Genomic DNA, 26,784 nt, shown 5'->3' on the forward strand with positions numbered 1-26,784 from the left:
CTTACTTTGGCACAACACTGGAATCTGAATCCTCATCCTCTTTGCTGTGAGTCCAGCGACTTAACCAAATCGCAGCCGAGTTTGGTCAAGAAAAAGTGATGATCTCAATTGAAAACAAGCTGTGTGGGACACAAGGTCGTCCTTAGTACGCATCCAACATGCTATCAACACTGTCACTGAAACTTCTCTCTGGTACACTATGGTTTTCTGTCCTAGTGAAACTGAACATTAACCCACTTCCGAAAAGGAAAGAAATAAGCAACAGTATCATGATGGAAGTCGCCTCTGGCGCTGGGAGGAGTGACTTTACAAAATTCAAAGAAAACCTAAATCAAAGCTCGATTTAATCAAAGTTTCGCACAATTATGACTCATGGCTTCACTTTTAGCCTGCTTTAATTGCTGTCTGTAGCGGAACCTAAGTAATGTCAAATACAGACTTCAAAGACATTCTTGTTAAAATCAATACATTTAATTGCTTTTTCCCATAATGTGCAGTACTGGATCAGACGTCGAATGCTTTGATAAATTTTTAATCTAGTCTGCAATATCTTTCTCACAAGCCGTCTACGAATCACATCGCTGCTCACGCAGGAACTGAAGCAGAATATCTAAGGAAAAGTCGTCATACTTTCTTTTCTGCCTCCCTGAAACATCAAGCATTAAAAATTCAATTAGCTCCAGGCTCACTGCTTTCAGCAGAGCTAGCGAGAGAGCTGCCTCTTCACTAATCTGATAGCGCCTGCAGGTTTCCTGCGAAAAGAAATTACGTCAGGATGTACAGATGCTTATGTAATTAGAATATAATCCTCATTTGAAGCTTCTACTTCGCAGTAATTTGAGTGATGCCCATTCGCTACCTTAACTTGGGAGATACACTTCAGCATTCTCGGCCTATCTCCAAGGCGCTACTTTGACAGCTCTACTTATGTATGGTGACAAACTTATTAACAGCATAATTAGGAAGGGTTGAATGTGTACAAACAACCGGAAAGCATCAAAAGTAGAACACAGGTGCAATGAAACATGATGCAGGACTGAAATAAACCGATACGCTTTAAGCAATACATTAGTGACTTGTGGGGCAAACTGAGAAACCTCCGTAAACGATAGTACTATCTTAAAAGTTTCGATATCTCTGTAAGTGTATGAATAAGTCAGTGGCATTATCAGCGATTCGCTGTTAATGAGCTGTGCCACATTCCATTTGTAACCCACGCCCATTTGTAATCTATCATGCATCAGCAGAAGCGTCGAATATTAATTTCAGGTCTTCTTTCAAATCCGTCTATGCACGCTGTTACTGTCGTCAGAGAACATCCAGAAATTATGTCCTGTCTTATGACGTCTATGTGCAACTACAGGAAACATAGGTATGAATGTGGGCATGCAAAACAAGCCAGTAACTCCAAAATCCTCAACTATTGGAAACTGTGAGCTTCTAGCGGAAACTGCAACGATTTAGTATTCGTTCATTGGTATAGCTCTGGGTTCGTCAAAACTCCTAGTGCTGAAACCTATTTTTTCTGCTAATTATAGTACCCTTACGGCTCTTACATACTACCACATACTGTCTTTAACGATTTCATTAGGGATAAAATATTTTAGGCTTTAAGGCTGGTTATCTTTAAAACTGTTTTATGTTACACTGATTGGGAAATGCGATTTCGTTAGCGGAAATTACTTTCGCACCAAAGTCCGTTTTCGGACTGCAGCTCGTCTTTCTTGCATAAATATGGTTTTGCAATCATAATGAAGGATCCTTCTTCTGAAATGATACTTAATACATTTTCTTCATGACACTGAATTGCGAGGAAGACTCAGCAAGACAAAAAAGTAACAAAAAGTTCTATTCTGTAATTCCTAACGAGAACAAGATTGCGGTAAGTCAATGCCGACGAGTGACATAATGCCTTCGTAGCACATGCGTCGAAGAAACCCTAATGGAACAGAGAAGCAATTACTGCAAGATATTCAGAATTTTATAATTGCCGGATACCACTACCAATTTCAGGCTTGCACCAATCCTAACATGCAGCTGCATACACGAACTATAGTTTACAGTTGGTAAAATACTCAGGGTAGTAAAATGTAACTTTATGTTGACTGTTTCTACGTAGCTCCACGTTCTATCTAATCCTAAGCGAAAACCAGTTCGCATGCAGTTAACCTTTCCTTGAAGTTCAAGATTGTGAGTTATTTGTGCCAACTGTGGAATGTGGCGATTAAGCAACAAATTACTACCTTTTTCCAGCAACTGATACAAATATGTCGCTATGTTGCATTAAAAATTTCTATGTCTTTCACACGCATTAAGTATTATACTAACTGTCGTCTATTATCTCTGTATATAACTGTGTCTACAGATATGTGCAAAACTAATTTGTAGTAGCGCATTAAATAAATTATCAATACCTTATTAACAGCTAGCAATTTGCTACAAAGGTGTTTCGAACAGTTCACTGACAGAGACCCAGAAATGTCATTGCCAAGAACAGATAGGCTTGCTGACATCGCACTCTTTTTGCCTGCGTGTAAGGAAAACACAAAGAATTTTTTAAAGAACCGACTACCTTGCACAGAATCTCAGTTCAAAATACTTGGCGCATACTGAAAGTGATGAAATAAAGAAAGGTGAGAAGTGGCTTGTTTAACATCTTCCATGGAAAACAGTGCGGTCAAGAAATGCAATAACTGCCGTAAGTAAAAATGAAGGCTATATAATTACTGGAAGAATCGTATGGAAACGTAATTCACCCAAAAAGGATTCAGCTTACAGAAACATCATTCGCGAGAAAAGCTAGTCAGTCAGGTATCCTTACCAGGTAGGCTTAATAGAGAGAGAGAGAGAGAGAGAGAGAGAGAGAGCAGGAAAATGCTAGCATTTGAAAAGTATGCCATCGAAGAATACTAGGCGATGATAGAAGACTTGGAGCGTCAGAAGGGAACAATAACAGAGACAGAAAGAGACAGAATGAGACTAGACTACCAAGAAAAACGTTTAAGAGGCTTTTGAGTGATATACAATGGATAGTCGAACAAAAACCACACACACGTCTCAGAGGGATCATGGGATGGTTCCATTCGGAAATAATCGCCACACACGTTAAGACATTTATCCCACTGGAGACGAGACGAACAACTCTTGCTTCGTAGAACCAATCTTGCAGTTGTCGTCCGATTGAAACGTACTTTACGGCGCTTAGCAGTTCTTCAAAGTGCTGTGCAATGATTGTGGTTCCACGCTTGAGGAACTCGACAGGCAGAGGGCCGCTGCAGTCGAAGGAGGAAGTCGTCATCACTTTATGGGACCATGTGTAAGCAATTTTGATTTATTTGGCGGGGGAAATATGGGATGTTTCTACTGTTGGCTTTGCCGTTTGGATCGGGGCTGCCAAAATACTGTCGGACGGAATCACCCTGCTGCACGGCAAGGCCCAGCACCACACTGTCAATCGTACGACGGCTACCCTTTAGCAGTTGGGTTGGGCACTGCAGCTTCCTCCACACAGGCTGGATCCTTCACCGTGTGATTTTCACGCCTATGGTGATCTGAAGACAAACATGCAAAGGCGTCGGTTCCAGTCGGACGAGGAAGTGCACGAGAGGGAGCTGTTGTGGATCTGACAACGGCCGTCTGCGATCTATGAAACAGGAATATATTGTCTTGTCTTCCAGCCGGATAAATGTCTTAAAGAGTGCGGTGATTACTTCTGAATGGAAGTATTCCACGGTTTCTCTGTGGCAGATGTTACGATTTTCATTTGACCTTCCCTTGTGGTTATGCGAAAACCAAAGATTATCAGAAGACAGCTACAGATGGAGGCACCATTAAAGAAGTCTAAAGACTGATGACACAGAAAAAGAGCATATCGAAAGAAGGTCGCCGCATTCAGCCACTTTTTTGTTTAGTGAGGCAGCGTCACAGAGATACTCATCAAACTCTAGGAGTGCGCCCTACGACAGATGCCTCGTGAAATGATGGTGAACGCAAAAATCAGGAGCAGAGTAACATATGCTAGCATTTGATAGTAGGTATGTATGGCCGCGGTAGAAGAAATTTTTTCGGTTCCTGACGTTTCGTCCAAAGTTGCGCTGGCGCACCTCCGAAGACGTCCAGCGCAGCTCTGGACGAAACGTCTGGAACCGAAATGTTTCTTCGACCAAGGCCATGTAGCCCGGAGGACTCGTCAGTAAGTATGACATCCGGTCTTGAAAGCCTCCATTGTATCATCGATAGGCTATGGAGGAAGTATCAGACACTGTCCAGCCGGGACGCAGCGAGGGCGGTAGCGGCAGGTACTGACGTGCGGTGTGCGGGCTGTGCGGCGAGAGGAGAATCCAGCAGGCGGCGGCGGGCAGCTGCAGCGCGGCGACGACGGCCGCCGCCTCGGCGACCACCCCGCGCCGCGACATGGTCCATCAGGCTCAGGGCGGGCAGCAAGCGCGGCTGCCCGTGGCGCACTGCACACCGGCCACGGTATCCTGCGTGTCTCGGATCGCCGCTTATCGCCGCCCGTTCTGACACATCGGCCCTTATCGGGCAGCGCATGACGGCGCGCCGGCGCTCAGTACAGCCAGCCCTCACTCTATAATGGCAGCCTGCTATCGGCACTCGTCACCGTTGACAGTCTTATTAATACCTGTCACTTGGCGAGGAGAGGGCCAAAACGGACGCTGCCTTCATAAACAACTAACACCAACAGCATAGTATCTACATCATCAGCAATGAAAGTGGGTTTCAAAACAATGAAAAGTGGCTTTCGAGATGGCATATTTATTGTCTGTTTAACCTTCGTAACCGGCTTCGGTCATTAAAACCATCTACAGTCCCAAGGCTCTAGGTGACGAGATTATTATTATTATTATTATTATTATTATTATTATTATTATTATTGGTTTGTAGGCGCTGAACTGCGCGATCATCAGCGCCCGTACAAAGTCTCAATTTGTACATTGTCCAGTTTTTTTTACACAGTCCAGTCTAGCCACAGTCACAAATGATGATGAGGAGGAGGAAAACACAAACACCCAGCCCCTGGGCACAGAAAATCCCCAACCCGGCCGGAATCGAAGCGGGGACCCCGTAATCCAGAGGCAGCAATGCCAACCACTGGACCACGATCTACGGACTAGGTGACAAGAGAAGTTAGTGCCCGCAGCTTCAGTTCGATAGCAATTAGTATTTGTTATGTGTGGGGGGAGGGGTATCATGCCTCCTTGCGTGAGTGGTTTATGACAGATTCTAGGCCGGCAGGTGTGCCCGAGCGGTTCTAGGCGCTCCAGTATGGAACCGCGCGACCGCTACGGTCGTAGGTTCGAATCCTGCCTCGGGCATGGATGTGTGTGATGTCCTTAGGTTAGTTAGGTTTAAGTAGTTCTAAGTTCTAGGGGACTGACGACCACAGTAGTTAAGTCCCATAGTGCTCAGAGCCATTTGAACCATTTTTTAACAACAGCCTGCATGCTCCAAAAGAAATTTACTGCTACCGTCCTCATTAACCAGCGTAATGGAAGCAACAAGTTTATCGTCAATAAACATTCCGAAAAAATCGTCACTCTGGGGCATGTACAACAATATATCACCAATAAGCAACGAGGATTAGAGAGGGATGGCGTAAATTTCTGTCCATTAAGTCTTCCTCTTCCGACAGAGAAAGGTCAATCTTATCCAAAACTGACAGAATTTCTGCCAAACGATATGCAAACTTTAAACAACACCAACATGTCTCGTTGACGTAAGAGACGATACAGTCATCACAACGCAGTTCGAACGAGAGGGGAACAAACAATTTACATAAAATGTGTGTGTGTGTGTGTGTGTGTGTGTGTGTGTGTGTGTTTTACCAGCACAGACAACAACATTAATCAGACACTGTGAGCAGCACTATCACATTATACGCTGGCGACATTTGCCTATAGGAACGCATCGGCACTGAAGGAAGTGCAAAAATCCTTAGACACAATTTCTATTCGATGTAATAAATGGCAGATTCCTTTAAATGTGGATGAGTGTTACATAACGCCAGCAACAAAGAGAGGAAAGATATAATTCTGAAGACCATCATATCATCTAAATACCTACAAGTAACTTTGAAAAAGATAAGATGGGGAACGTGCACATTAAACCAGTGGCAGCAAACGTCAGGTGTCGACGTAAAACGTCACTTCCGTTTTTCGTACCAAAAATTTTTCCGGAAAGTGTTGTGCGAATGCGTTTGTGATGAGCACTGAGCACACGTGGCACCCATTTTGCACAAAGCTTTCTCATGTTCAATTCCTGGTGCAACATGTGACCAGCACGTTCCTTTGATATCCCTGGAGCATTAGCAATTTCATGCACCTTCATACGCCGGTCTTTCACAATCAATCGTGCATTCTGCGGATTATCTTGGACGCTTTCTCGGCCACAATTAAGCTCGAACGCTCATTTCTTCACGGTGAAAATTCAAGGTGAAGAGCCACCACACACGTTTACAAGCCGCAAATTTGATGTATGCTAACTGCAAATGAATGGCGGTCGGTCTTAAACCCAATTTAACCACTGCACGATACTCCACTTTTTTTTCCATTTTCAACACCAAGCTTACCGCAACTGTTTCATACGACTGCTTATAGCCAGCTGTTGCCTGGAGTGACTTGTAATTTTTCGTCGGTAACACAAGGACCAAGTAAGAGAGAGGAAAAAAAAAATCACGCAAGTAATGCTGCAATCTTTGGGCGAAGCCGAGAACTGTTCAGTCATCTCTCTCAGTGACTAGGACTACGGCAGTTTTGATGCAGTGGCGGATCCCACTCTGCGACGGGCAGTGTCGTTCACTGGAGTGGGCGCACAGAGAGAGGTGTGTGAGCGTGAAGACGCTCGGCGCCGGTGTTTACGGACGTGCTGACAGTACCGGCAGCTGGCAGCTCCCCGCAGCCGTGTCCAGCGCTAATTAAGTGCCCGAGGTGGGCCGACACGGCCGTCCCCAGCGAGGGCCCTCGTCGCCCAATTAGGGCAACGGGGAACTCGTCGCACCCAGTCCAAAGTGCTCGCGTCCCGCGGAGGAGTGCCTGCCTACACCTGCTTTACTAATTTCCGTCGCACGGCGAGCGAACAAACTAATTAACACCGAACAAGAAAGGTGGAGCCATTTCCTTAAATAATGTTCCCGCCGCAAAGTGCACACAAAAGGGTACAAAAGACTGCGTGACATTTCTTCTTTAAGGCAAACCATTGTTTACAGCAGCAGTAATGATGTCATGTTCTACGCTATCTAACAAAAGAAGCGTCACACTTCACAGACGTAATCCGATAATCAAACTTCTTTACACTTATGAATTAATTTCGCGCCGCCACAACAGTCAGGTTTCTGCAAAGCCACCCTACGTTACAAACAATGTGAAGCAGCTATTATGATATCATGAATGTGGGAAACGGAATTAGACCACGAGCTGTTTAACAGTTGCATACCAACTAAGTTTTAGGCTAAAACTCCTATCGTGTTCAGTAGATTATTTAAAAAATACATGACATTTATCGTAATTGTAATTGCTACAATCGACAATAAGGACAACTTTTGATTTACACTAATTGTTGAGTTACAACGATTGTTATAACTGAAGGTGTAGCTGGTCAAGAATCACCACTCGCAGTAAAACGTAAACAGGTGGTGAGTGGAAGGTAATATTTTTGTGGCATTTGACAAAATGTACAAGATGATGAAATTGACAGATGATGAAATTAGAAATTTGCTTGAGAGTTCAGACAATGAATTTAGTTGTGAACCATCCGAAAGCTCACAGAGTTCTGGAAGAAAAAAGTACTTGAAAGATCTTGCTCGTGAACTTTGTGACCTCAACACGAAAAGACGCGCTTAAAATGCTGTAGGCCTACACTCGAAACACACTACAGCGTTATCAACTTTTGGGTATGCGTGTAATCAAAATCAAGGTGCTGTAAGCAGCGGAAACAACGTTACGGAGCCGCGACGGAAAGTAACACACGCAGCTCTGCATAATCTGCCAGAAGCAAAGACCGTAAGTACATGAAGGCTTGCACTTCTTGCAGGAAGTATATATCCCCTGCACACACCAAGAAAGAAGTAGTTCGTATTGTAAAGTGTTCTGGATGTGAATCTGAGTAGTCCTTGTAATTGTGAAATTAATACAAATAAATATAAAAAAACTATTTATTTTTTACTAAACACGTGCAAGCGAGATAATGTTAATTTCAACGTGTGGGTCCATATGGATTAACATCAGAATAAAATCGAATATAAACGCGGTAAAATGATTTTAATTTACAAATTTTAGGAAATTACAAATTAATAAATCATAGTAACTTTGCAAATCGGTACCCAATGGAAGCGTCGTGTGGAAGGTTCTTAGGAAACTGAACGACACTTTCGAGTCTACTATCAAGGTGTTTAATGGAGCATAAAACCAGCGGCACAATCCCGCAATGAAAGAAAAAAAGCCCCGTCATCCGTTGTGATTTTTATAGCTTTATTATCACTGAGGAAGAAATTTATGCTTCTTCAGGTTTCAGCATAATGAGATGTACAGAACAAACTGTAGCTGTAGCTATTCTATGGCAGTAAAGGAGAAATCATAGCGCTCCGGTTATGGCGATAGATTTCTCTCAGTTATCACGGCAGAGGTACACTACTATATGAAATCAGTTCATGTAAGACTAGCACCAAAAGTACACATGCAGCAAACGGAAGCGAGACTTAAACATTCCGTAAGTTCTTTGCACATCTCCTATTTTGTTGTTGCAACGTCTTTGTCGTTACAGACTCAAGTATGTGAGACTGACGAAAAGATTATCTGAAGTGTCACTACAAAGTCGTTTTTTTTTTAAAAAAAAAACGAGCATCACGGTCCAGTGCTATATAACTACTTCTCCACTGAATCACAACCTAAAGCTACCCAATTTTTTCAAGACTCATTGTTCTGAAATTCAGTATTACTACATCATGGATCGGCATTACAAACGAGGATCCCCTTCATGCAGGTAGAAGGTGAGAAATACACTTAAGCATTGTGTTTAGATCAAGGCACTTAAAAATACAACGCCACAAAAAACATTGCTGTTTCAGAAGAACCATTCATGGAAAATTGTAATAATAATTTTATTCAGCACAGAATTTTCTATCTCAGTAGATATAATTCCTACAGGTAGAAACTAGTTCTAATGGTTGAAGGCTGAAGAAATAAAAAACAAACGCCCGCTTCCTTCAACGCATTTACCGAGCAGAATACAAAACTACAATTCTTTTTCCTGTTCTTGTGCCTGAAGGAATAATAACAGTGCAGTAACATTGGTCTGCTGCGGAAATGATATCGCTCCAAAGATTTTTGAAAGCCACGTTACAGCGCACTATTTTCTTGAACAGAGGAAACGCTTCTTACGTTCCAGTAAAGCATCATCTTTTAAATCCTTCCGTATTTCCCAACAAACTTTAGAGAGTTACTGCTCCGGCAGCTGACAACACAAACTTATGGGTTCACGGTTCAGAGTTGTAAATAATCACAACGTACTTACAAAGCCTTAAGAATCGGTTTTAAAGAATGACTCCCGAATATACCAGAAGGCTCTACCTATCGCCCTTGTAGGGATGGCAATGATATGATTGATTATAATGCGCACAGAGACAAGCGTTCTTCTCATGCTCAACACATGAACGGAACGATAAAATCCCTGACAGGTGGTACAGTGGGATGTTCCCTTTGCCACGTGCTTCACAATGGTTTTCAGAGCGTAGATGAAGATGCAGAAAAATATCAAAGACATAACACTGATCAATGAATAAATCAGTCAGGAGTTATACTCAGTGCTGCACATCGTGACCCCATGAACCAAGCAACTCCATCTCGGAAGGTCACCGACTTCTCTTAGAGCCTGCTGAAGAGGTGAGATGATCTTGATTTTAACAATCCACCTGCTCGCTGCTCTCCCCTTTTTTATGTTCTCCATCTCTTTTCGCAACATGGCCGAAGAACTGCATAATTTTTTGGTTCACAAGAGAACAAAGGCGCCTGGCAATAATGAGTTGTTCAATAACGCACATATTACTTCTATCGGTCCTTTTAAGTGGAGCTTCGTGCGTGAAATTCATCAATACGCTTCGTATCTCTGGCCTTAAAAGCCCATCTTTCAGAACGTAAAGGAAGACGGAAAACGTGAGTGTTTCAGATCTTTGTGCTGTTATCGCTCTGTTCTACCGGATCTTTGTGATCTTCATAACCAATCGCCCTAGCGCGATCCGTCGTCTTATCTTCAAAACTTCCTGTGTCGCACATGATTCACCCAAGATAAATGAAAGAATGCACTGCTTCCAGTTCCTTTAATCGGCCTGTCGGTATCATGAGCAAATCGTAAATGAAAGCTATTCCAGAAACTGAGACGTTTTCGGTCCGACCATTAACAGCTTTCCTAAAGAATGAATATACTTTTAATATTTTTATTTATCATCTTTCATTTAGATAAGAGAATGAAATTTATTGCACAGATAACTAAAATTGCGGATGTGACGTCAGCTTTATTCTTTGGTAGGAGTTTTATCTTTGCACATTTTTGCCACCATACGCCTACACCAAGTATTTGTCAAACCACAAGAACAGTGGCGTTTGCAAAGCAGGACAACGGTAACACATCACGTGAATACGCTGCCACTTCTATGTGCATGGCACTTCTTTGAGGTAACTATATTTGCGATAGGCAACGTTCGCAAAATGTTGTTCTCCCATTTCGTGATGATAACGAAATATGCTTTTCGTGATGATAACGAAATATGCTTTTTATACAAGTAAACAGTCTATAGTGATTTAGAAAATCGGAAGTAGGTCTTAATAAACTGCGTTTTAAGTGGGAAAGCGCCGCCTCCATCTAACCAATTTGTGACAGTGTTGTCCACTTTGAAAATGATCTGTAACTATGTCTCCCCAACCCAGAAATGCCATAGGAGTCGTCATTATTATCCGAAGTTAAAGGTTGAGTGTGCATTCCGTCTTAAATGCTTATGTGCTATGCTTCTGCAGGCCAGATTTCGAAGTGACCCTGTGTTATCCAAACATATATGACTGTCTAGAAACTTTGCTAATCGATGTACAAGATCAATGACAGTTAATTCAGCGAACTGATTCGACGTGTATTCGTCTCAGCTTCCCCGTCTCGCGAGCTAGCTTTCTACGCTGTAGGAGAACATCCTTCGTAAGTACGTTGGTGTACAAAACGTAAGGACGAAAGTAATTTTCGCATAATGTGCTATTTCCAAGTGACAAAGCTTGTCGAAATTTCGCCCATTCGTAAAAAGCTGCTACAGTATAGTGCAGAAGCTAACGAAGAACTGCGCAGTGGGACGAACGGAAATAACACTTCTATTCAGAGGCAAAATTACACTGAATGCACCGCGATGTACGATGATCCCCCGAACATTACAATGGCCGGTACTTGGTTCCTAATAGGGTGTGTGATCGCCACTGACGGCGAAGCACGCTCCCATGCTGGTAACAAGAATGGGAAGATGCCTGCGTGGTAGGAGGTTCCATTCCCACATCAGCGCAGCTGACGGCTGCTGCATGGTCGTCGGTGCCTGTGGACGTGGTGCAATACGTTTCCCTAAGGCAACCAACATGTGCTCGATAGTGTTTCAGTTGGTGGAACGATAAGGGCAGGGTACGCCAGGCCAGTCCATGCGCCGAATATCCCCTCGATACAAGAGCTGCTCCACCTGTTCGATGTGGTCGCGCATTGTTCCCCACTAAAATTACGTCAGGGACGAATACGCCGCCAAAAAATGCACATTGGGGAGGGAGTAAAGTGTCACAATAACGTTGAGCGGTGAGTGTGTATAAGTCACAGATTTAGAGGTCAGTACGCCCGTGCAACATTACGACTGCCCACTCCTTAACGCCTGGACCACCTGCCGATAATGTTCGACAATGCTCGACGCACCATCATACGACGAGAGGTGGGAAAACTTAACGCAACCAGGACGACAGTTTTTGTAGTACAGCTGCAATGGTGTGGGGAGGCATAAGGTTGCAAGGGCGTCATGACCTCTAAATCTTTGAACACGGAGCTCTCAATAGTCGATGTCATTACAACACAGTACTCTTTCCTCAAGTACGTCTTTCCAGGGATGAATTCGGCCTTAAATTCATTTAATGCATGACAACGCGCGACCGCATAGAACAGGTAGATGAATTCCTAGAACGAGACGATATTCGGCGAATGAGCTGGCCTACCAGTAACCCCGACTTAAATCCCATTGAGAACGTGTGTGATGCGCTCGGGAAACGACTTGCAGTACGTAGGAATGGAACGCCGCACCACAAGAACTCGTTGGCAACCTTGTGGCTACCAGGTGAGCAGAGTATCCATTTCCGTCCTATTAACAACTAAGGCACACCTACTGTAATGTTTAGAGGACCCTCATAAATCGCAGTGACGACTGTGTAATTATTGTCTTTCAATTAAAGCGTCATTTCTGTTCACCTGATTCTGTATTTCTTTTAGTTACCTTCTCTAATGTACTGCAGCAGTTCTCTTTGTGATGGATGAAGTTTCATGGAGTTAAGTTACTTGGCAATGACACATCAAGTGAAAGTTACTTATGTCCTTCAGTTTTGCACACCACTGCATGAGGGTGGTCTGACAAGTCTGGTAAGTTTCCATGAACGAATGCAATATTTTTGTTGAACTTCTACGGTTAGTGAAATTTATTATTCCAAGGCTCGTATAAAGCTTTTCAACAGTGTACAAAGTGCAGTTCATTGTTGACAGCAGTCTAGAATGATCAGTGTGTCAATTCTGAATGAAAATGGAGAAAACCGAGTCTTCGTGCTGTCATTAAACATTTTCATTTGAAGGGTTGGACTAGCGCCCACAATAAAACGGAATTGGATGAAGTTCACGCGGACTCTGCACGATCGTTAGAGATTTTTTTATTTTTATTAATGAATTTAAACGTGGTTGGACAAGAACCGAAGACAGAGCACGTTCCGGCCATCCAACTGTGGTCACCACTAAGCAAACCATTGACAAAATCCATGATATTGTCACGCGAGAGGGCCGAGTAAAAATTCGTGAGATTGCTGAGACTGTTGGCATCTCAACTGAGGGAGTGCGTAATATCCTGCAGGGAGAATTGGCTATGAAGAAGCTGTGTGTGAGGTGGGTGCCATGATTGCTCACAGTCGACAAAGAGCGCATCCGACACTACATTTCAACACCATGTCCGACGACGTTTAATCGCAACCCGCAAAACTTTTTACGACGATTTGTAGCTGATGATGAAATCTGGGTCCATAACCGTACACCAGAGACAAAACAGCAATAGAAACAATGGACATAGGTTGTTCAAAGTGCATCAAAGACCAAATCAACGACCATTCTGTGGCTCGGTAACATGACGGTCACTGTTTTTCTACACACATCAAAATAATATTTGCATCACCTCGGTTCCGAGCGTTCCAGAACCTGAACAGAAAACTGGAATAGAGATCAACATAACCATCATTTCCGATCTTTTTATTGCTCATGAAAACCACACATTGTATGTTGTACCACCACCCAGCGAAACCTTCAGAGATGGTGGTCTAGATTGCTGTACACACCGGTACCTCTAATACCCAGTAGCACGTCCACTTGGATTGATGTATGCCTGTATTCATCGTGGCATACTATCCACAAGTCCATCAAGGCACTGTTGGTCCAGATTGCTGCACTCCTCAACGGCGATTCGGCATAGATCCCTCAGAGTGATTGTTGGATCACGTAGTCCATAGACAGCCCATTTCAATCTATTTCAGGCACGTTCGATAGGGTTCTTGTCTGGAGAACATGCTGGTCACTCTAGTCGAGCGATGTCGTTATCTTGAAGGAAGTCATTCACAAGATGTGAACGATGGGAGCGCGAATTGTCGTCAATGAAGACGAATGCCTCGCCAATACAGCCGATATGATTGCACTCATCGGTCGCAAGATGGCATTCACGCATGGTACAGCCGTTACGGCGCCTTCCATGACCACCAACGGCGTACCTCGGCCCCACATAATGTCGCCCCAAAAGAGCAGGGAACCTCCACCTCGCTGCACTCGCTGGATATTGTGTGAAGACGTTCAGCCTGACCGGGTTGCCTCCAAACACGTGTCTCATATGCCTTCAACCAGACAATCATCGGAGGATGATTGTATGGTTGAATGCATATGCGACACTGGTCGGTGAAGAGATCGTGATGCCAATCCCGAGCGGCCTATTCGGCATGTTGTTGGGCCCTATACCGCGCTGCATGGCGCCGTGGTTGCAAAGATGGACCTCGCCATGGACGTCGGGAGTGAAATTGCGCATCATGCAGCCTATTGTGAAGTGTCTGAGTCGTAACACGACGTCCTGTGGTTGCAGAAAAGCATTATTCAACATGGCGGCGTTGCTGTCAGGGTTCCTCCGAGCCATAAACCGTAGGTAGAGGTCATCCACTGCATTGGGCGGCCTGAACGAGGCATGTTATCGACAGTTCCTGTTTCTCTGTATCTCCTCCATGTTCGAACAACATCGCTTTGATTCACTCCGAGACGCCTGGGCACTTGCCTTGCTGAGAGCCCTTCCTGGTAACAATGGGTACGCGATCAAACCGCGGTATTGACCGTCTAGGCATGGTTGAACTACAGACGACGCGAGCCGTGTACCTCCTTCCTGGAGGAATGACAAACTGATCGTCTGTCGGACCCCTCCGTCTAATAGGCGCTGCTCATGAAAAGTTGTTTACATATTTTGGCGGGTTTAGTGGCATCTATGAACGGTCAAAGGGACTGTGTCTGTGATAAAATATCCAGAGTCAACTATCTTCAAGAGTTCTGGGAACCGGGGATCATGCAAAACTCTTAATGTGTGCAGAATTCCCAAGGACTAATCCTAATAGGTTACTTGAAAAAGGGCAGAACCAAAACTGGACCTATTGTGTTTCATTGATGGCTGAGAAAAAGGCCAAGGTTGGTACGTAAAAAAGTGCTCTTTCATCAGCATAAAGCATCATGCCACACATTTGCCACAAAAATGGCGAAAGGGCATGATTTGGGCTTTGAATTGGTCCCTCATCTACCCCATTCAGCAGACTTGGCGCAAAGTGACTTCGTTCTGTTCCTTACCTCCAAACTTTCGCTTGCTGTGAAGGAATATTCATCAACGAGTATTTTGCACAGTTTGACAGAACCTATTTTTCCGATGGGATGAAAAAGCTGGAGGATCACTGGACTAAATGTATAGCCCTCAAAGGAGACCTTGTCGAGAAGTAAGGTGATCTGTTTATGAAACAAACCTTTTTTCTCACTTTTTTACCAGAAGTATTGAAACCACCGTCTGAACTGCAGATAAAATTACGATTTTTTTTCCTCTTCCAAGTACAGAACCGCACAAGCCGGTGTTTGTAGTGACAGACAACGGTAGCCTGCAGCTCCTCGCCGGGACAAGGTGTCATCGGATACACCACAGTCGGTAGCCGTCGAGTTGTCGGCGCACACAATGGGTCGGCATGAATGGGATTCCGGAGCTGAGAGGCGGCTGGGCAGGGCCCGGCCTAACGCCGCGTGAAGTGGCTGCGGGGTGCGCGGCGGCGCGGGGAAGCGGGGCGTTTTTCAGCTTTTATTTCGGAGCCAGACAACTGCAAATTACTGCGCGGCGAGGCGGCAATTACTCGCGCGCTGGCGGCTGGCGGCAGCTAATCAGGCCGCGCGATACGCCGCGATGGGCCTGCGGCACGCACCGCCGGCTCTGCCGCCTCTCGCTGCTGCCAAAAACTTGCTAGTGATGGAGCAGGGGCGCCAAAGCTAGAGAAAGAACTGGTGCTCAGAGGGGAGAGGCAAAGAAGGCTGATCCAACCAGGTCCGTTCAAAAATTTATGCAATACTTTTTCTGAAATCAGACTGGTTTCATTCAGGATTCCATTACTCTCCACTCTTCTGGGTACAAAAGCCTAATTTTAACATAATCTCCGTCCAACGCGACCTGCTTACGCCACCTTCCTGGACAGGCCTGTATGCCTGCATGGCACCATTGCTGGTCGACGTCGGAAGCAACGTCTTGCTGCATCAATAACCTCGCCATCATCTATGTACTGCTTCCCGTGGAGTGCATCCTCCACTGGGCCAACCAAGTGGCAGTCGGCAGATGCGAGATTCGGGCTGTAAGGTGGACCAGGAAAAACAGTCAAATGAAAATTTATCCGGAACAGCGCTGTTGCTACGGTGGTTCGAATCCTGCCTCGGGCATGGATGTGTGTGATGTCCTTAGGTTAGTTAGGTTTAAGTAGTTCTAACTTCTAGGGGACTGATGACCTCAGAAGTCAAGTCCCATAGGGCTCAGAGCCATTTTTTTGAAAGTTCATCAGCTCGTTTGAGGTGCGCAGACTTGTGTCAGCTCTTGCGTTTTCATGGGGAAAGAGAAGTTCGTTTGCATTTTTTTGGCGACGAACTCACTGAAGTCATTTCTTCAGCTTCCTGACAGTAGTACAATACACTTGAAAGACGACAGTTGCACCATGAGGAAGGACATCAAACAAGATTACCCCTTCAGAGTTCCAGAAGACCGTCGCCATAAGTTTACCGGCTGAGGGTGCGGGTTTGAACTTTTTCTGCGGAAGAAAGGTCGTGTGGCGCCATTTCAAGGATTGCCGTTTTGTTTCCGGTACGGAGTGATGAGCCCACGTTTCAACGTCTGTGACGATGTTCGACAGTGAACTGTCACGATCAGCCTCGTAACGGGTAAGACATTCCACACACATGGTCCTCTACTGGTGTTTATGGTCTCCTGTTAGGCGGCGAGGTCCTCAGCGGGCACAAGCCTTTGAGTTCCCCAACTGACCGACTCGTCCACCAGTGGGTCAGCGCCACCAGTAGAGACGTACAGTTGAGCAGCGAAGTGTTCGTTTGTGATCAATCGATCAGCTCGGGAGTTTTCGCTCGTGCTAACATTGCAGCCATCACAGCAGTGTGTGTACGGCCAGCACGTGGGAGATCGAAAAGGTTTGCGCGACCTTGCTGCGATGATTATTGATGTCTCCCCAACGACTTACCGTGCTTTTGTTCACTGTTAGGTCTCGCAGACATTCTGCAAAGCGCCCATGAACATCTGTGATGCTCTTGGTTTTCGCCAAGAGAAATTTAATGACACCTCTCTGCCATTTCGAAGGCTACGCATAGCGCCACCAAGTATCGGAACTTCATGAAGCTATAGGCGCTGAAGTGGGAATCAACCGAAGGCGGATGAGAAAAATGTGTCGCTTTACTTACTGAACGCTCCTTGTAGATTGGAATGTATAATGGCGTAGCCGCGTGGAGTCTGAATTTCCGCATTTTTGCATCTATTACTAGCAGTTAGGACAAAGTGTTCGGATAATAATGAGCGTAGTAATAATACGATTTTGTTGTTGGTAGTGGTGCTTGTTATAGAAGCTGATCGCTTATTCATGACAGTGGAAAATTTCAATCTGGCGGGGCAGTGGTAGTAGTGTTGTAGTGGCAGGACACAAGAAAACAACGGCATGGCGGTAACAACGGCAGCAGCGCTCGTGGTTTTGTTGGTGGTAGCGATACATACTTCATAACCAGGGAAGGTGAATACGACAGGCAGGCCACAAAAAAGTTAAATCTGCTGCGGATACCACCGGTAAATCAAGAGCTTTCGGAAGCGATAGTTCCAGTATGTGTGAAACTGCTAACAGTGTAGGAAACCTTCAAAAAGTTTGCTGGTAAGGTGAGTGCTGGGAATTGCTACGAGATATAGTAAAGGAAACTAATCGTTGAGGGAACAGACTGGAGAGGAATATTTAACTGAAGTAGTTGACGGAAGAAAACGCTTACCAACAAGAGCGTACTTCGAACTACTGCATGCTCTATGCATGGTTAAAATCGCAAACGAGAACATAAATATAACAAGAGTTACTTTCCTCGTTGTTGTCTTATCTGATCTCAATCCGCGATCGGCAGTTGACGTTTCCAAGTCAGTCCGTCCAGCCTCATGGGGTTTCTCTCGAGTCGTGGTTCAAGAGAGGAATTAAGATTAATCACGCGTGAAGGACAGTATTGTGCGTAAAAAATTCGCAAGCAGTGTGTAGTAATTAATGGTATCATTATGAAAGAAGATAAAATGGAGTTTCACTATTTTTAATAAGACCTTCACTTTCAGAAATGATCTATTTAAAATAGAATTTTTTTTTCTAGTATGCGGCAGCAGTTTTAGGTTCACGGAAGCGCTGTAATATATAACATCACATACCTAGGGACCTGCAGGAGAGAGTAACAGAGATCATTCAAACAGCTCATTCTCATCCCCTGCTCTAGGAGTACTGATTTAACACGCTTTCAGTTGTGATGAATACGTGAACTCCAACGATGTACAGCACAGCACAGCGAGAAAATTCGAAGCAAAAATCTCTAGAAATCCAAAGACGATTGAGAAGACACAGTGAAAGTTTATGAGCTATAACATTTAAGATAAATAGCAAGTATGTCAACAAAATGGTCTTTGGTCTCTGTTAATTCCGATGAGAGGCAACAAATTAGCTCTCCGTGCAATGTTAAATGAAACATCACGCAGTGCACAACAACGGGGAATGCTGTGCATTCAAACGACATTAAGAAGTTGTTTCCGCAAGTACAGCGCCATCAGCGGACAGAATGGAAACGAGGCAAAAATAAACATCTGTGGCTCGGGAGCTGCATAATATCCCCACCCAGAAAATACGGAATAACTCGGCCTGTAACGGAATGGGACCAAGGTCAGTCTGGGAAGGAGCATTGGGGGCGGATGGGCGCCCACTGCCTCAGAATTCGATTACTGTGCGGATGCACTCAGAATACGCTGGTCGCGGCCACAAAGGCTCCATTAGGACGCTGGCGGACTGCCCCGAAGCGGAGCCGACGTCTGCAGCGGAAGGACCGACGAGCGTTGGCTGCCAGGCGTCTGTTCCAGCTATTCCGGGATCGCATGTACACCGGAGATACCGATGAGATTTACTCCTGTTTGAAAGCCGCTCTGTTACCACCGAATTCGGGATTACTTTTCTGCGATTTACATAACGCTGGAATGGCGTCTGCATGGCACATGCTTAACGGAAAAGGCACAGGTATTATCTCTAGATTGGGGTTTCCTTAATCTCTACGTGATATTGTGATGCCTACAGCAAAGGGAAAAAAACTTTCTTTCCGTTCTGCCGTAAATTTTATTCTTGGAGAATATGAAATCTACGTCCGACCTTATTGCTTTGAGTTTCCTGTGGTTTCCTTTAAACTTTTTTTCTTTATTTTCGCCTGTTGTGATTCTGCTTGGGCAGACCATCGTGGTAAACAAAGGCCAGCACAAGCTTGAACCAGACGAAAAAATGGAGATGGAAACTAAACGTGATCTCGTGGAAGGATGGCTCTGAGCAGTATGGGACTTAACATCTATGGTCATCAGTCCCCTAGAACTTACAACTACTTAAACCTAACTAACCTACGGACATCACACAACACCCAGCCATCACAAGGCAGAGAAAATCCCTGACCCCGCCGAGAATCGAACCCGGGAACCCGGACGTGGGAAGCGAGAACGCTACCGCACGACCACGAGATGCGGGCTCGTGGAAAGAATCATCACGAAAATGGCCTGTTCTAAATCTGGATAAGCTGACTTAGGTTTGAACACTGATACCATCAATGTCCAATGACTCAACCAATGTGCACCTCACCTAGCTCTCTTCACTGCAGACATATGGTGGAACGGTACCTTTTCATGGCCACGGTCGATTGTTTTCTGCCTTACCGGCTAACTCAACCAGTGTCCCAGCAACACAGAAGTCAGTACGAATCTGCTCGGTGGTGTTTAAGTGTCTGGGAAAACGTCAGACTTATTTTATTTTAGCTCCATAGCGGCGTACATTCGGGAGGACGACGGTTCAATCCCACGTCCGGCCATCCTGATTTAGGTTTTCCGTGATTTCCTTAAATCGCTCCAGGCAAATGCCGGGATGGTTCCTTTGAAAGGGCACGGCCGGCTTCCTTCCCCATCCTTCCCTAATGCGATCAGATCTATGACCTCGCTGTCTGGTCTCCTTCCCCAAACAACCCCACCAAACCCTAGCGGCATGCTACGCTACTATGTGGTTGGGTTTTCGGTGTGTACCAGGAGTGCAGACATATACCTGCAAACAAATAAAAAATTAATTACTTCACTTTATTTATTCCGGGATATAATTAAAACTCGATGAATGCCTCGTGCCCGAAACGCGGTAGATGTTTTTCGTTTTCACAATAGTTTAACCTTCAGCCATTCAGTTTCAGTAGAAAGAAGGGTACATATGCTAAGGCATTTATCTCCCTTTAGCTGTGTAATAATTTCTCTTTATCGATGGACTGTAATGGTCGGTAGTACATATATTTTTGGTAAAATTCGTGAATATGAGCAACAATAGATAGCTAAAGAACCGTGATAATTAGCAACGCCTCTGTATTTCTGTGTCTTACTAAGGACCATATTCACTACTGGAAGCAGAGATAAGATATCCCAAAAAATCTACTCAGTTTCAATGCAAATACATACACACGCTTAGGTTTTACACTTGGGCTTATTGCGGTACAAAGACGAGGAGTAACTAAACAACAAATTTTAGAACTACCGTATTATAAAAGAAAGCTCAGTACAGTGGCGTACGATATTTAATTTCGACGACGTCGTGCGCTGAATTTGAGACGATCACGGCTTTAAAACTGCACCACTATGAACACACATCCCAACTCTTGATCATTTGGAAGTCATGAAATGGGCTAATGTAAAGATTACCGTCAACAAAACGTGCTGACGTTTTCCGAATTTTCTAGAGACTGTATACCCAGATTCACCAATTTGAAGACTGAGTATACCATCACACGTCGTCGTAAATTCGCTCCAGAACTATATGATACTTTGCGTAAAAAGCAATAGAAGAAAGACCGGCCCTCCAACGTATTTGTGTTGCAATACGAATATCGATGTAACTACAACTTCAGGAACAGCGATTCCTCGAGGAGTTATTTCCGCACCGCGTGGAAGAAATAATACATCCGCAGTGCCAATTACGACTACAACACGCGAGTTGCGGTGAATTGGGGAGGAGAACACGCGTCCTCCAATTAGTAGCACCACACAGAGGCCTCCCCGCTTAAGTTATCAGTGGGGGAATTCCCTATTATCACGAATCGAGCAATTTGTCTAGGGTGAGGTGGAGCCCTTTTTTCCATCTTCTTCGTTGTGTGTGTGTGTGTGTGTGTGTGTGTGTGTGTGTGTGTGTGTGTGTGTGTGTGTCAGCGACGAAATGAAATATCGCGACTGCTTCATCATGAAATATATTGTACATAAAACAGGAAAATATTTACACTAATTCCAGAAGAAAAACTGACGCAAAGTTATCTTCGCTATTTGCCCGAGTCAGCACATGGCCTCCACAAAAAAGGTAAAATAAAAGTCATTCACTACGAGCCTACCACAAACGCGAAACCTGTTAATATTTGACAGGCAGCTGTTAAATATTTAATGTGAAAGAGAGTTTGCGCTGGGTCCCGCTGTTTTATCGCACTGTCTCAATTCTCAAAACTCCGAGAGCGTAATTCAAGCGCTTCTGGGTATAAACTGGGCTTCTTGCTTGTTGAATGAGCAATTCTGTATGCAGCAATTGCCAGTTTAACGCGACAGCACTCACAAACAGGAACGCGTCCTGCACTGAAGTAACGAGGCTTAATGTAGGAGATCTAAAAGAACCAAAGAAGAATGGAGGATTTCGACACAAGATTGTTCAGCGAGGCCAAGAGCATTACAAAAATGCCTCTCGAGTAGCAGACACTACAAGAGAGGCAGTGTGAATCACAGAGGAGTTTAATATTGAAAAATCCAAGCGGGTAGGTTCCAAGAAGAGCAAGGCAACGTTACTTCCTCCTACAGGATCTTTCAAATCAGACATGAGAAAATGAAGGAAATCTGAGCTCGTTCAGAAGCTTACCGGCCATCAGTCTTCCCATTCACCATTCGTGAATCGGACAGGCAAGGTGTCTTATCACAGTGGCATCCTAAGTACCCTGTAACATACACCGACATGTGATTGGTAAATCCTATACTAAGGCTTGCCTTACAACTTTATCCCGGTATTTTAGGAATTTTTCAGACTGTTTTATGCTACAAATTTCCTTCTTTTTTATAACACAATAAAATAGTAATACATCGGCTGAATACGTTACAAAGGATGCATTAGTTACGTAATTAGAATCAAGATCATTTTGTTGGGCACAACAGAGCTACACTAACGTACGGAAATAGCACAGCATGCAGTCGATTTCTCCTCGCATCATATAAATGCATCTCCTCGCGTTAGATTACGTACGATTACGAGGACCGGGACACGCCGCGGCCTAAAGGATTTTTATACACGTCTGCGTCTATCTGCTGGGCAATGAAATGCTACTGAAGAGTAATCATTGCTCTCCTGGGCCTTATAATACGTACAAAGTTACAAAAAGAAGAGATTAGCTTCAGTACTTCTTACGCTAAGATCTGCAAATAAATGATTTTTAACTGGCGAGGTAGCTTCGTAAAATTATGATGAAAATGGAGCGCAGTATCGTAGATTGTATGACTGTTCACAATGCAGACCAACGGTGCCCTTGTTCCTCCAGTACAAGTACAAAACGAAAGAGTTTAAACGGGCCTTAATTTATTTTAATCACGATTTTACTCTGAGAGAGAAAGGAAGATACACAGATATTTCAAAATCCTTTCGCGTGCTTATTCCAGCTGATCCACTGGTTAAATATGCATGTTTCTTATGCAAATGGTATCGGAGACCATAATCTGTCACATTATTTCCGATAGCGACGGTTTACAATGGTACGAAAATGACGTCATTCGTATCAGTAAAATCTCAGTACACCAGATGGAGATGTGCCTGCAGACCATTGCAAAGTGTTAAGAGAACCTGCACACACCATTTGGATTAGCTATTTGAATAAGCAAGAGCTGGTCGGACAATAAATAAGTGCAGTCTGTACCCATGTCACCTAACCAGTCCACATATAATTACATTGAATTTCTTTACAGGATTTCATAAACCGCAATTCAGAACTCATTATAACTCCCTAGAGTGTTGACGTCGCACTCGAGCCACCTTACGCGAGAACTGAAGCCCCACTTTGAAACAGTTTTAATACATCGTTTATTTTTTAGTTTCAGTTATACACTCTTTTATATTTTTTTAATTTTTTGAGCCACTACTTTCGATCTCTCTGGATCATCTTCATATCATCTAGTTGCGTCAGCAACCCCTCGTCATCTGAAGATCATTCAAGGAAATCGTATGGAGTGATTGTACAGAAAAAATAAGTGTACCTGAACTGAAAAAATAAACTGTGTGTTACATTCGTTTTAAGTATCAATAGAGCTGCGTATTTGTCTTGTGACATTCATGTCGGCTATGGTGAAGTCCTGATGATGAAGTTCTGACCTCCATGCGCACGTTGGAGAAGTAAAACCGCTACTGAAAAGGCAGTAGACGGATTTTACTACCAAGTTTTCGGTTCATTTCACTGACCCGGTTTTGCTCAGAATTGCCATTACGGCTACCATGAAATTTCTTTACACGGTTTTATAATTCACAGTGGACTGAGCGCCGAAGGAGGACCGTGGCATCAATACAGATTATTTCTTCCCCAGAACTGCTGACAAAGAATCTATCCCAAACGCACACGAAGTATTCAGGCAATAGGGACATTGAGGAAGGAATAGGTGCTGGCTTCCCATCGGCGAAGAACGAAGTGGCAGACCTCTCTGTTAAGAACAGTGTAGCGCCAAAGAAGTGCAGGTCCTGGTGCTCATCGATCGGCGTATCACATCCATGAGATAGAGGAAAAAAGTGGACTCAGTTAACAATTAGTTTTCAATATCTTACACGACATCCTGAACATGACAGAGGTCTCCGCTCGCTGGTTTCCTCTAATGCTCACATTCATTCAAGAAGCTCGTGCTACCGAGCCAGCAGCAGGAACGTGGCATATGTGCAAGTCCAATCAATGATTTCTTAGGTCACCGCGGACGCGTACTGGGTGTTTCACTGTGACTCCAACGCAGAGGAGCAAAGCAAGAACTAAAAACATATAGATTCAGTATCGCCAAAAGAGGCGAACATCCAGCTGTCATCAGGCACGGTGGTGCTCAGTGTTTTAAGACTGTCATGATGTGGGGAAAACCGTTCATGCTTCTAAGGGAGGAACGGTCATACGAGGGCACTACCATATCTCTTGATGGTAGTACAGGAGACTGTCGAGATGAAGTGTCTTGGGAAGCTGCCCGACAGGGTGTTTCTGCTCCATGGCAACGTCCTCCACAGGACGTGGCGCTTCTTGTGGCTGTTAAATTTTTCGTTCCCTTCCGTAGTCTCCTGACATGGTACCGTGTGATGCCTTCCTCTTTCCTTAGATGAAGGAATCATCTGCAGCGCACGTATTTCCAAAGTGACGACCAGGTTATTTTCTAGATGGAACGTTTCTGTAACAGCCAAAATGCAGCTTTCTGCAACGAGGGTCTCCGTCAAATGATTCACAGTTGGCAAGATAATGTCACACAGCACTGTGAATTACAAGGTGAGAGAGAAATGTAATGAGACTGACAACACTGCGAGTAATCTGGCAACGCTGTTCTACTTGTGTGTGTCAGTCTGTTCATTTCTTCCACACTCTCAGTCAGTGTTTCAGCTCCGCACAACCATCACGTGATTTTTTTAGAGCGGCATCGGTGAAGTTGTGTTTTTGTTGTGCTAAGCTTGGGGAATCCATAAGTATGGCATTTGAAAAGTTGAAAGAGGCCTATGAGGAACATTCCCTATCAAGCACAAGCTTTTCGCTGGCACAAATCATTTTTGGAAGGCCGAGAACACGTTAAAGATGAACAACGCACACAGAGATCTTCAATTTCAAAAACGACGAAAATGTCGAGCGTGTGAGTGCTCTTACGAAATCGGGCCGAGGACAAACAGCTAACCAAGCGTTTTGCAAAGGTGTCCTTGAAAGGCTCCGTAGAAGAGTGAATAGAGTGAGAAAGGGCCTTGCAGACAAGTCTATGCTCCTTCGTATCAACGCCCATGTCACATGGCCACTTACATCACTGTATTTTTGACCTCAAAAGGCATTTCTGTTGCTCCACGGCCTCGCTATTTACCTTATCTGACTTCTTGTGAGTTTTTTATTTTCTCGAAATTGAAAAATGTCTTAAAAGGACGTCACTTTGGGACTCTGGAGAACATTCAAAAGAATGTGACCGACACGTTACATGCTCTACCAGCTGAAGCCTTTCAGAGCTGCAACCAAGAGACTTTGCCGATGTTTAACTGCCGACGGAAACTACTCTGAAGGGGACAATACTGTTGTCCCAAAAAATAAAAATCAGTCATTACTTTTCCCACACACCTCGTAGAAGGACTAACGCCGTCACAGTGATTCATGGTCGCAGCTTCATTTTTTGGAGGTGATAATGACAACCTTAGGACTACCCATAGTGAAAAGGAAGATTTGAGTTTCTCCTTCAACACTGATTAAGGATGCACTAAACCTTGCCTCTTATCATAGTTTAAAATAGCAGCTTACACTAGTCGACAAGGTATCATTTTTCAGTTACATAGAAGCTGTAGAGTACCACCAGCAGAAGGTGTATTTCCACAACCTAACTCGTTCAGTGCTGTGCCCTCGAAAGTAGCCCCCGCTGTATCTCTGACAGATGGTTCACGTGTCTGCATTCACTTTTACGCAGGCCAGCTGTAGCTCAAGTGAGCAAGTGTGTCATCGTAGGAAGACCGAGTGGAGCGCTGTGCGCCAGCCGAAGCGCACACAAGTGACCAAAGACGCCGTGGACTGGCTGACTGGCCGGACCTATTGATCGGGTCGTGCACCAAAACTGGGAGGCAGCCGCGGCAGAGGCCGGTTATGCAGCAGGTCGCGCTTCAAACGCGGTCGCCTCTTCCGAACCACTGGGCAACGCTGCCGTCCGTACGTCAGCTCGTCTGGCAACCCGCGCCCTGCAACGTGGGCCGATGCTCAGAAGCTCGTATCTTCAGCTACTGGACGCGCTACTTAAGCACAGCAGAATCGAGGCGAAAGCAGAATGGGAACATTCTGTTCCTCGACCAAGAAACCCACATGATGTGGAAATTGCCGTCATTCAGTAAGTAAAGTCTGCTACATCGAAGTATTAGTCTGCTGATAATTGTCAAACGCGTTAAGGAGCCAATAAGAACGATAAATGAAATATCTAGCCACTTGTTACTGCGGTCATTTTCTTATGAAGTGACAGCCTTGGTAGCAGAGTTCGCTAGGGCACGTTAGTTTATCGTCGTCACATCTGACCAACGTAAGGAAACAACTAGTCAGGCTAGATATAAGGAGGACTTAGAAGACCCGCTGAAAGGAACTGACAGCGTACTTCGAATGGGATCTGGCTTAAGGACAAGCAAAGCAAAGACAAAGGTGACGATGAATAGCAGAAAGGAGAATAAAGGCTTGGTAATATCAAACTGGGAACGACACACCAGAGGAACACGTGAAAGCATTGTCCCATCTAGGAAACGAGATTACACAGGATAACCGAAACCAGGAAGATATCGCAGGTAGATGGCTACGTGCAAAAATAGCATTCTTCAATTAAAAAAGCTCTGCGGCTATAAAACATTGATGTGGAAACGAGGAATAAGTTCCTGAAAATCTAATTCAGGAGCACACCGCTGTCCAAAAACGAGCCATGGAACATCGGAA

The 26,784-nt window shown here is 44.5% G+C and overlaps 1 protein-coding gene across 7 annotated transcripts in view; it reads right to left on the minus strand.

The window, feature by feature from the left end:
* LOC126334869 (atypical protein kinase C) overlaps positions 1 to 26,784 on the minus strand; it is a 704,619-nt gene that overhangs the window by 221,749 nt on the left and 456,086 nt on the right. The window contains exon 1 of one of the 7 annotated variants that reach the window (XM_049997564.1): positions 4,307 to 4,465. The exons of the other annotated variants lie outside the window; for them this stretch is intronic. Within the exon in view, the coding sequence (XP_049853521.1) occupies positions 4,307 to 4,415 (109 nt within the window). The 5' untranslated portion in view covers positions 4,416 to 4,465. Of the gene's footprint in view, positions 1 to 4,306; positions 4,466 to 26,784 lie in introns of those variants that run through there. 7 annotated transcript variants of the gene reach the window in all.

Source organism: Schistocerca gregaria, chromosome 2 (genome assembly GCF_023897955.1).
Source record: "Schistocerca gregaria isolate iqSchGreg1 chromosome 2, iqSchGreg1.2, whole genome shotgun sequence".
Lineage (NCBI taxonomy): Eukaryota > Metazoa > Arthropoda > Insecta > Orthoptera > Acrididae > Schistocerca > Schistocerca gregaria.